Genomic DNA, 11,156 nt, shown 5'->3' on the forward strand with positions numbered 1-11,156 from the left:
TAACTTTGTATGCAAGGCTTAAGTTTGGGGTTTAGGGTATTAGATTTAGGGTGTAAATTAAGATTTGGTTTTGAGGTTTAGATTTTAAATTTGATAATAGATTTAAACTTTGAGCATAAGTTTAAGATTGAAAAGATTGAATATATGATTTGAGTTTTTATATATTTGGAGCTTAAATTTAATCTTTCTATTATAATGTTGTAAACATTAGATTTATGATTTTGTATATAGGGTTTAAGTTTGGGGTTAAGGATATTGTATAGGGTGTAGATTTAAAATTTAGTGTTTGAGGTTTTGAATTAAAATTTAAGATTAGATTTTTAAACATATTAAATTTTAAATTTAAATATAATATTAAAGTTTTATTGTGAAAATATTGAAGTTTTTAAATTTATGTTTAGAGTTTTAAAATATGTTTTAGGTTTTGCTTAGAATAAAGACAAAATATAAATAAACAAAAAATATTCTTATAAATCGATTTTTTAAAGATTTAAAGTAATAAAATTCGTTTACTTTTGTTAAAAAAAGAACATTCGTTTACTTCTTCATTTTATTTTTATGAACACAAGAGAATCATTCACTTTTAACATTAGTTTTATCCAAGTCCATGAATTGAGCTCAGATATAATCAATTACAATTCCTTTTCTATAAAAACCAAACTAATATAACAGAAAATCTCATACTCAGAATTTTATCATATAATTGTTGAACACAACTTGGGCATAAAAACATCAATGAATCGATGAACAAGATATCAAACCACGAGTTCTGGGCAGTAACGATGCACACCACACTGATGAACAGAGAGCTATGGGAGGTGGTGAAAGATGAAGTTCCAGATCCCCCAATTAAGACTGCAACAACATCTGATACAGACTATGCAAAGAAGATTGCAAGCTTGCGATCTCTCAAAGCAAATGATACTGCAGCTCAAGCAGGAGCTTCGTCTTCAGTGGAATTTGAAGCTTTTTGAGCCTGTACCATCCCACAAAATCTCATCAGTAAATTGCCAAGAACACACTTGAAGCTAACAGCTCTCACTAATGAAAGTGATTCGTTCCCTTAATATCTCAATAGAAACAAGATCAAGACAGAACACTAGCTTGCTTATAAGTTCATCTAAAGGTGATGGTTTAATAACACACACAACTGTCAAGATAAAGAACATTAAAAGAGAGAGTAAGAGACAAACCTTGGAGTCTCTTTTCGTTTTTCTCAACTCCGAGAAGAATGCTTCTTTTCTTAGCTTCTTTAACACTGATGGATGTTCCAATAGAACAAAAAAAAAACAGATTTAGAAGCCAAAAACAAGAGAGTGGACACCGAAATATTCAAGCTAAAGATCAATATCTAAAACCTCTACCTTGAGAGTCTTTTGACCTTGAAGCATTCAATCCCTTCTGAGCATGTTGAAACTTGTTTACCTGTTTGAAACAAAAGTCTTGAATAAGATGAATCACTCTCTCAGAGACTAAACAAATGAATTACAGCATTAAAAAGCTTCACCACTGGAGTTCATGGAGGAAAACAAAGTCAGTACCAAACAATATGAAAGAGAGAGAGATAAATCAACAAAACAGAGGCAGTGCTGCTCTAAGCTTCACAAAAAGAGACAAATACAACACGAACCATGAATCGATTTTCGAAAACGAGTCATCTCAAGCTTTGAACCCAAACCTTTTGTCGAAATGCCATGGTTGCTCTTCTACAGTTTTGATTCCGGTGACGACGAGAACGGAACAAGACGGAGATGCCGGTTGTGAAGCAAGAACGCGCCAGAGAAGCTTGATTTGGAGCAGGTGCTATCGTGTTGTGGTTTTGTCACCGACTCAGCGATGGATGAGAGCTCCGACGTGACAAACGACGGCGACACTGTTGCGGTGTGAAGCAGAGAGCGGCGGATTGAGGAGCATAGACACGGCGGCGAGGCTCGAGAGTGGACAAGATGCGCCACCGTGTTCGATTGCCGGTGAGTGGAGACCACAGAGTAGTGGTCGGAGCTCGAGAGGGGAAACGGGCCAGAGACGACGAGAGATGAACTCTCTCTTTTTTTTTTTTTTTTTTTTAAAGAGAAGAGTTATTTTTCCTGGTAAGAAGCTAAGGTAAACCCAAAAAATTGGCTAAGTATTGGCTCCAAAACAAATGTTCACCTATAGTAGTTATTTTTGCTTTCCCGCTTAATAAAATTCTATCTTAGCGCGGATTTAGTGCTACTGTATAGTTATGATCAGATTTTGGCATTTTTGGTAGCAGTTAGTGAATTCGTGCTACTGTGAACTGCTACCAATACTCATATTTCTTGTAGTGTTCGGACCGGCTTTAGCCCTACTAGCAACATCTTCTGCCCATCTTACTTGAGCCCAAGCACGAGACAGCACGTCTTCCATAATCATGCACTTGTATTTGATCAGCTCCTTGTAAAGGTCTCCCTCTGGAAGTAGACCCCTCTTGAAGGCTGAGATAGCCGTATCAGCGTTGCACTCAGGAATAGCTACCTTCGCTTGGTTGAAGCGAGCTATGTAAGAACGAAGGGGCTCATTCCTATGCTGGAGGATCTCATAGAGATCATCCGAGTTCTTCTCTAGGTCATGGCTGCTAGCGAACTGCTCCACGAACTTATCGCTAAGGGCTGCAAAGGATTTGATTGATTTGGTGGGCAGCTTGATATACCATTGAAGAGCGGGGCCGGTCAAGGTCGATCCGAATCCTTTGCACATGGTAGCTTCCCGTGCATCCCGAGGAATTGCTACTGCTAGCATGCGTTACTTGTACTGAGCAATGTGATTGTCGGGGTCCCCAGTACCTTCGTACATCTTTATGCTTGGGAAAGAGAACTTTCGCGGCATCTCCACCAAAGCAATCTCTTCCACGAAAGGTGTATCAGAGTAGGACCCCTGATTGCTTCTTCGAATAGGAGGAGGTGCCCTGGGAGCCTTTCTACCATAGATTGAATGGTGACGGACCTTTCGAAGACTACTCTTTCTAAGTAGGCTGCTAGGGCTGGATCTGAGATATCGGGATCATTGGGTGAATACTCCTCGTACTCCGTATCGGAATCGCTATCTACTTGTACTTGGGTCCTATCGTTCGTGGCTTCTCGGCTTTCGGGTTCGTCTTTGGTTGAGGCGGGTCGACGAGGTACCTCTTCACTGTCGCGCGGAGTGTAGAGTGAAGCCATGGGTCGTACCTTAGTCCGAAACCGCTTTCGCTTGTTGCTAGCTTCACCGAGGGTATGGTTCTCTTGTCGGAGGACAAGATTCTCCGCCTCTATGGCGTATAGCTTCTCGGCGCTTTGCTGTAGTTGCTTGGAGTGCTCTCCAAGTTTGTCTTTTAGGTTTTGAACTTCAAGGAGAAGTTCGGGACCTCCGGGTGTTGCCTCCCGAGATTTGTGAAGATCGGTAACCTGACTCTGAAGAAACTCGAGCTTGTTGAGGAGCTCGATCTCTCTCGGAGTCATCTCCGTCTGGTTAGCGTCGTCCTCTAATGCCATCGTCACGTAGTTGGATCACTCCCTCCTTCTAGCGCCAAACTGTTAGGGTATTTTTGTGTAGGATCGTTTAAGTGCTACGGAACACTAGAGGATTTGTATGAAAGCAAGAGAAATCGTAAACTAGAAGATGTTATTGAGTGTTTTGATCGGGACTACAATGTTTGGGTGTCTAAACCCTAGTACTAGTCGCCTAAACTCTAATCTTCTAGCCTCCGAAAGTCGATCCCTTATTCTAGGGTTTGGGCTCCCCTTTTATAGTTGTAGATGTCGGCTTCAAGTAATAGAACTCTTCCATAATCAGAAAAATGGAAGTTTCCCCTTAGGTAGAAAACTTCTATTTTACTCCAAGGGGTCGGTCCGATCTAGGGGTCAGACCCAAGGCAGGGGTCAGTTCCTGGTTTCTTCTTGAGCAAGGGTCCGGAAGTCGAGGACATAGCCGGAAGCTGGAGAAAACTCATGTCTGGATATTTTTCCCCAACAAGGATGTCCCTCCTAATGATTTGAAAATCCAGTGATTAGAATTTCAGATAAAAGAGTGCCAAAAAAAAAATTAAAACATTGCAGATGCAAAGTCATGATATTTCCTCCAATGGACTCAACGGCTTGCTTCCGTCTCATATCTGCAATAACTCAAATCAAATCCGGTTCGTAAAGCTCGCGGTGAAATGCGTACGGATCGAGCATCTCTATCTCGTCATGAAAAATCTCAATGGCATATCCTAGTTGATTTGTTTCATCTGAAAAGCTTGATTCTTTCAAGAGAATTACCTCGCTGGACAGTTTAATTTTGAGATTTGTAATCTCTCCAATTCCCAGGGATTTGAACCGAATCGCTTGACGTCACTTTTTGGATGTTGTGGAATGTAGTTGGATGTAGATTCGAGGAAGAGATTTATATAAGAAGAGAAAGGAAAGGAGGTGAAACGTTAACATCTCTAGAAATCTTACAATAGGCATTGAATAAGAAAAGTGGGTCCTGATTAAAACAGTGAAAAGGATACTTTGAAAGATGAAGGCAAAGTGGAGAAGTCGGTGACGGTGACGACGATTGTTAGGAGCAATGTCTTAGGCTGAGATATGGACTTTATTAAAAATGGGCCATTTTTATCTTTTTATTAGACCACATTATTTGGTCCAGTCGAATTATCTATTAACTAAAGAAAGGTGTGATGTGGCGATATTAAACTCTGTGATTGGTCTGAATTTCCTTGCATACGTGGACACTCTAAAAACTCTAGTTTAAGAGTTTTTAGTATAGTTTTTGATGATTTATCCATTTTATCCATTAATCCATTTGTACCCAATTTTCTTATTCATAAGATCCATGGATTTGACTGGTTTGGATTGACCCATTAATTTTGATCCATTTTGACACCCCTATGTAGCATCCTCATTAGCAAATTAGGTGATGTAGCATCTAGTTTAGCAAAAATTAGATGATGTGTAAGCTGATGTGGCGACCGGTGTATGATTTCACCAAAAAGATAAACAACATGTATGTTATTTTAAATTTTTGAAAAGTTTAGATATATTTTGTATGGTGATATAAGTCGGATATGAATTAAACATATTAGATATGAAATGATCGTTTTCCATACGCTCTCGTTTTTCAAAGAGTGAGCTTCTATACTACAAACTATGAAGCAGCAGGAACAAAGTGGACACAGCTCAAATTAGGCTCAACAACTTTCATTCCTCATCCTACTTACAATACAAGAGTTACAATTCTCAACATAAGAATAAAGTAAATGGTACACATAGTTTGTTAATGGGGTTTGTTTTCTATATCCCTGGAACTTCGTCAAGATTTCATTGATGTAGAACAAGAAACAATCTACAATTACTACATGGTATAACACACACAAACACACACACTTATTGATACTGCTCAAATTACCCTATAGAGCTTACTCTCTCAAATAAGAGGTTCAGCTGTAGTACTTAGGGATCGAATCACGACGAGTTAGGGAACCAATTAAATCTAATCAATTAATCAATCCTAGGTGAAGTTGGTTTTAATGATGAAATGCAAATGACAATTCCTAAAATTGTTGGGGTCAAAAACGGTTATCTCGAAATCAACGGCTAAAAATATTTATTGTGCGCGGACTTTCCATAAAACAAGCGTCAAAAGCAAAGCAAGTCGTACAGCTTAAAAAAAACCTATGTTAAAGTCGATTGTTCTTGTTTTACACGATAAACTTTACGAGAAAACCAACTCAGATTTGGTCGTTAAACTTCGATGATACAATCAAGAAGAACCGAGAGACATTAGGTCCGTAGCTGATATGACATGACCATACGAAAGTATACGGAAGAAACGAGAAGTAATCTAAGTTTGGACAGGCCGAACGACAAGGAATCCGCCTTTAAACTTCAAAGAGCCCGTTCTCTCAAACCGTGAGGACCCAGAGAACGATCAAGATATCAAATCGAAGCCCTCGTCGAGACGCACGTGCTGGTCCTGGCCGGCGGCGGCTAGCGCCCGTGCTGGTCCTGACCGCCGGGCGGCTAGCGCCAGTGCTGGTCCTGGCCGCCGGAAAACTTCGAAGAGCCCGTTCTCTCAAACCGTGAGGACTCAGAAAAACGATCAAGACATCGAATCGAAGTCCTCGTCGAGACGCACGTGCTGGTCCTGTCCGCCGGGCGGCTAGCCCCCGTGCTGGCCGTGGCCGCCGGCGGCTAGCACATGTGCTGGCCGTGGCCGCCGGGCGGCTAGCCCCGTGCTGGCCGTGGCCGCCGGCGGCTAGCGCCCGTGCTGGCCGTGGCCGCCGGGCGGCTAGCCCCGTGCTGGCCGTGGCCGCCGGGCGGCTAGCCCCGTGCTGGCCGTGGCCGCCGGCGGCTAGCGCCCGTGCTGGCCGTGGCCGCCGGGCGGCTAGCCCCGTGCTGGCCGTGGCCGCCGGCAGCTAGCGCCCGTGCTGGCCGTGGCCGCCGGGCGGCTAGCCCCGTTCTGGCTCGGGTCTTCGGACAACAATCTTCGGTACACGAATCCCAGTCCCCGGCAATCAGAAGTCTGTACTTCGAGTCTATCCCAAGTCCTCGCAGGACGAATCATCGAGATTCCGCGTACGAAACTCCGGTTCTTACTCCAATCTAAGACCGTCGAAAACATTCGGAAACTCGTAAGATATCGACGGGAAGGAAGATCTTAGATTCTTCGTACGAAACAGCGATGGTCATCTTAAGACACCACTCGTCTCAACTCTACGAACGAACGAAGAACTTCCAAAGAAATCGTAGAAAACAACAGAAGTCCTAGAGACGGCCCGAAAGGGACCAAACGCGATCGGACAGTCTGTCTACGATTATCTGAGATAGATACGACGATTTACGTTTATCTTTACATAACAAGATGAATGCTAAATCGACGGAAGGATAAATGTCAAGTTCCCGAAGATAAATGTTAAGTTTCCCAATAAACGTGGAGGCCGACGAAAATGGAAAGAAGCCCGTCTTGCGGCCCAGAAAGAGAATAGACCGTCATAAGAAGGAGTATATAAAGGAGCTTTGGGAGAGGAAGAAGAAGAGAGCAAAAAATCATTAAGAGAGAGAGCAAATCCGAAAATTAGGGCAGATCCGAGATTTAGACTTAGAGAATTCCTGCTAGCTTAGAGAATGTAGGACTTAGGTGGCCAGACTAGCAAGGCAGGACCTAGAACGTCCGGCCGCCCCTGTCCTACTTCCGTCACGTTAGCATATCTCTACTCCTCTCGGAAAGATCCAACGTTTAAGCTTTACTTAGAGTTCCGCACATAGAAACCCTAGGCATTAATCTCGACATGCCTGTTTCAATGTCCAACGCTCATACTAGACGAACTCCGCCGAGGCAGTTCGATCTCTTGTTCAAATCTTTCTAACTGAACTACGTCCGACTTGATCCTCGAAAGGGGTACGTAGGCAGCCTTTCTCAAGGTCCAGTCCCAACTCTTAACAAAACCCTTGTTGTAGTTAGAGTTCCGCACATAGAAACCCTAGGCATTATTCTCGACATGCCCGTTTCTATGACTAACGCTCGTACTAGACGAACTCCGCCAGGCAGTTCGATCTCTTGTTCAAACAACTCCAACTGAACTACGTCCGACTTGATCCTCGAAAGGGGTACGTAGGCAGCCTTCCTTAAGGTCCAGTCTCAAATCTTAATAAAACCTTTCCGCATTTATTTGATCACTTGTCGTTGGTTGTCGCAGAGAATCCGGACCTTCAGGGAAAGTTAGGTTTACTTAGCTTTCCTCCGATTTACTTAATAAAAATCGACAGTGCGAATTTTGGTTCCCACAAAAATGAGCAAGGTAGTTGCTCTAACTAACAATATGATGGTTGTTTGATGATAAAGAGTGATAGACTTGGGGCTTTTATTCAGGAATGGAGATTATAATATCTACAAATGCCTAACAAGTTGCTTGCATGATACTATAGAACTCAGCCGCTTAACTCTCAGTGATGTCTCACTGGTTAAATAATCTAGATCATGGCCTCAACTGTCGTCTGTTTACCAGAAAAAGAGTCGATCGATATCCTTTAGAGATATCGAGCGATACACCTTTCGCAGCGCCGATCGATTCACCTGTCGGGATATCGATCGACGGCTTCTAGATATGCCTATGCGCAAGCCGATAATGAACACTAGGTCTCAAGGAGGGCGGTTACCTCTTCTCCAAGGAGACAACTAGTTCAAACAAATAATTCAAGATATCAAAGATCATAGTGATCTATGCTCTAGTTAGCTACTCTAGAACAAGCTTAGGGTGCAATCTATTTGATGAATATCAGAACTTAGCAATTATAGTTTGGGGCTAATCCCACAAACCTATTTAAACCCTAGATCTAACAAGTAGACTACTCAGACATAGCTAAGCAATTCATAATATAAGATAGATAAAAGAATTGCATAGATAGGGAATAGAAAACAAATGGAGTTCAATCACAAATCTCTCAATGATCTCTCCAATCTCTCAAAACATATAAAACCCTAGTCTTTCTCTCACACTCTCTGCTTTGCTTCTCAAGACTTGTTTCTTAGACTTGTCAAAGCTTGCCTGCCGTCAAAAACACATAGCAGGAATATTTAAGCATTTCCATTAGGTTAAAAACTCGTCAGGGGCAATCTCGCAATTTGGTGAAGTCTTGGTGAAGTAGTCGGCTAAACCATTTCGTCCTTGATATCAATCGACAACACTAGATGTGTATCGATCGATTATAATCTTCTAGTACGCGGATCTTCTCAGCTACATCGATCGACAACTCTGGATGAGTATCGATCGATTCTCATCACAATGTTGACTTCCGACTTGGTCTTAAATGGTCAACTCGGGTGTATTATCTCTTGTACTCCAAAATGCTCCAAAAACATCACTTTATCGCGAAACGCTCCTGAACCTGAAAATATACCTAACGGGCTAGAAAACACATTAGTTATATAATAAAATACTACTATACCATGGTAGGAAATGGGTGAAATCCATGGTATATCAACTCCCCCAGATTTACTCATTTGCTTGTCCTCAAGCAAAAACCAGTAGTCTTTGGAAAAGGTTTGAAAGCAGTAGGGACTCAAAAATTCAAAATATTGAAGTCATCACTCTATGGGTTTGCAATTCATATCTAAACATCCTAATCACAGAAGTTCATTATGCCTTATCCTAGCTTAGCAACCAAATTCATCTAGTCCACAACTTAGCAAATCTTATCTGACATTCCCCTCTAATAAACTCCTTTCTTAACATAAAATAAAAGTGCAGGCTTTACCTTGGGAGTATCGATCAAAGGACACATGGATTCAACTCAAACAAGTATCTGAACACACAGGTAGTCTTCTCTGATCCCTTTCTCCCCTCATCTCTCTTCTCTGAATCTCTTATTAGTTTCAATTTCAACAGGTTTCGATGCCACAAAGGTCATCTAGTCATCTCATCTCCCCTCGTTTCCACAATGTGTGATCATCCCTGAGATTTAGAATACTGGGGTCGCGGGAGACACTCCTACCCCTCTGCCGCTCAAGAAATCATTTCAATCTTCTATAACATTAAACTTAGATCTTTGAGATGTCGAAGAGAGAGAAGGAAGGGAACCAGAAACACACAGACTTTTTACCTTCCAGACTTGTAAAAGGATTCCAATCTCAGCTAGTGTATATAAGTGACAGGTTGATCCACTTTAGCATCTTTAGTACTATCTGCAATCAGTAAATCTAGAATGGTGCTAAAGAGTGGTTAGATAATCAAGTATAAATCTATATCAATGTCTCTTTTTAGTACTTATGTTAAAAATAATTTTGAAAACATTTTAAATAAAAACCAAAATAAAAACACATATTAGTAAACTCCCCTCCAGACTTAAATTACATTGTCCCAGTGTAACACAGTCGGAGTGAATAAATAAATCATAAGAACTGAATGTAACAAGATAGAACGACTAAACATGACCGATATGGTGTCGATCGATACGTAAAGCTATACGTCGATCGTTAGTAATGGTCGTGTGGTGTCGAGCGATGTGAATGGAATGTGTCGGTCGACGGAATCATCATTCTACTTGGATCTTTAAAAACTGCAAAAATAAATGCAAAAAATAAAAGTAAAAATGTAAAAATAACTTAAAACAAAATAAAAGAAAACCTAATAGTGGGTTGCCTCACACTCAGCGCTTTGTTATAGTCATTTAGCTTGACTTTGGTGGGTGTGTGACTCAGTTGTAGTAGGAACAGTTGTTTGCTGGTTGGCAAACGTCTCCTTGATCTTTGGACACAGTAGCAGTGAAACTTCTTGTGGCATCATCTGGTCTAGTCCATCTTTGATGCATATTTGCTAAATCTGCTTTGATGACTTGTAGCCTTCTGTCTAAATCTTCCATGTCGAACTGATGTTGATAGAAATCAATTGTTGAATGCTCGGACAGTTCTTCATGTTGTGTAGTGTCATGCTGGTCATGAGTCTGCTGATCTCGGTCTGCCAAGGACTCGGTGTCGATCGATGCTACAACATGTGCGTCGGTCGTTTCGCTGTGAGTTCTGTCGGTCGATCTAGTGGTATCTGTGTCGATCGATTCTGAAAGCTGTCCTTGGTACTGCATATCACGTATCTAGTTCTTCAGTTGACGAGTAGCTCTGCATAGGCTGTTCACTCTTTCGTTGAGGGTGTCGTCAATGTCATCACTTCTTCCGTTGAGTCTCTCCTCCATAGCATTCATAGCTTCGTATAGCTCATGTTTGATCTGATCAACTTCTGCTGTTGTGCATGCTGTCTGCGCTGGTGGTTGCTCGATGTCGATAGACATAGGTTTGAGCCTGTCTATCGATGTCGCGTTTCTTTCACGAAGACCAAGATGATCTTGAACTATGCCAATGTCTTGTTGCAACTTGTTCAACTGTTGTGACAGTGTATCCAGGTATCACATGATAGGTGAACTGTAGTGATTGTGCCTTTCCTCGTATGATGTCATCCTATCCTCCATAGCTGCAAACCTTGTGTTGATCGATGGTGAAGAGTTTGTGTCGATCGACGGAACATTAGCATTCTGAGTCTGACCTTTCTCGCGAATTGTTACCAACTCTTTCTGTAGAAGATCAATCCTATTGCTTAACCATTCGACATTGTTGTTGAGGGGGCTGTAGACGTCTCCAATCCGTGTATTGATGTAAGCAATCTCCCATTCATCTCTTTTAGGTGA

The 11,156-nt window shown here is 41.7% G+C and overlaps 1 protein-coding gene across 2 annotated transcripts; it reads right to left on the reverse strand.

The window, feature by feature from the left end:
- Positions 1 to 717: 717 nt before the first annotated feature.
- On the reverse strand, positions 718 to 4,560 carry LOC130511470 (uncharacterized). 2 transcript variants are annotated; one of them, XR_008944932.1, is made up of 5 exons: positions 4,260 to 4,560; positions 1,679 to 3,983; positions 1,365 to 1,425; positions 1,194 to 1,258; positions 718 to 976 (listed from the first exon to the last, which is right to left on the reverse strand). XR_008944932.1 is itself a non-coding variant. In XM_057008477.1 (2 exons), the coding sequence occupies exon 2, from the start codon at positions 3,489 to 3,491 to the stop codon at positions 2,817 to 2,819; it is 675 nt and encodes a 224-aa protein (XP_056864457.1). In that variant the 5' UTR covers positions 3,492 to 3,983; positions 4,260 to 4,560; the 3' UTR covers positions 1,677 to 2,816. The 2 variants fall into 2 exon arrangements, 1 of the variants encoding a protein (XP_056864457.1); XM_057008477.1 differs by lacking the exons at positions 718 to 976; positions 1,194 to 1,258; positions 1,365 to 1,425 and having other exon boundaries at positions 1,677 to 3,983.
- Positions 4,561 to 11,156: the final 6,596 nt, after the last annotated feature.

This window comes from Raphanus sativus, chromosome 4 (genome assembly GCF_000801105.2).
Source record: "Raphanus sativus cultivar WK10039 chromosome 4, ASM80110v3, whole genome shotgun sequence".
NCBI classification, from domain to species: Eukaryota; Viridiplantae; Streptophyta; class Magnoliopsida; order Brassicales; family Brassicaceae; genus Raphanus; species Raphanus sativus.

What these genes read in the sequence shown, in the direction of transcription:
- LOC130511470 (XM_057008477.1), bottom strand. Translation starts at nt 3,491, where the DNA reads ATGGCATTAGAGGACGACGCTAACCAGACGGAGATGACTCCGAGAGAG.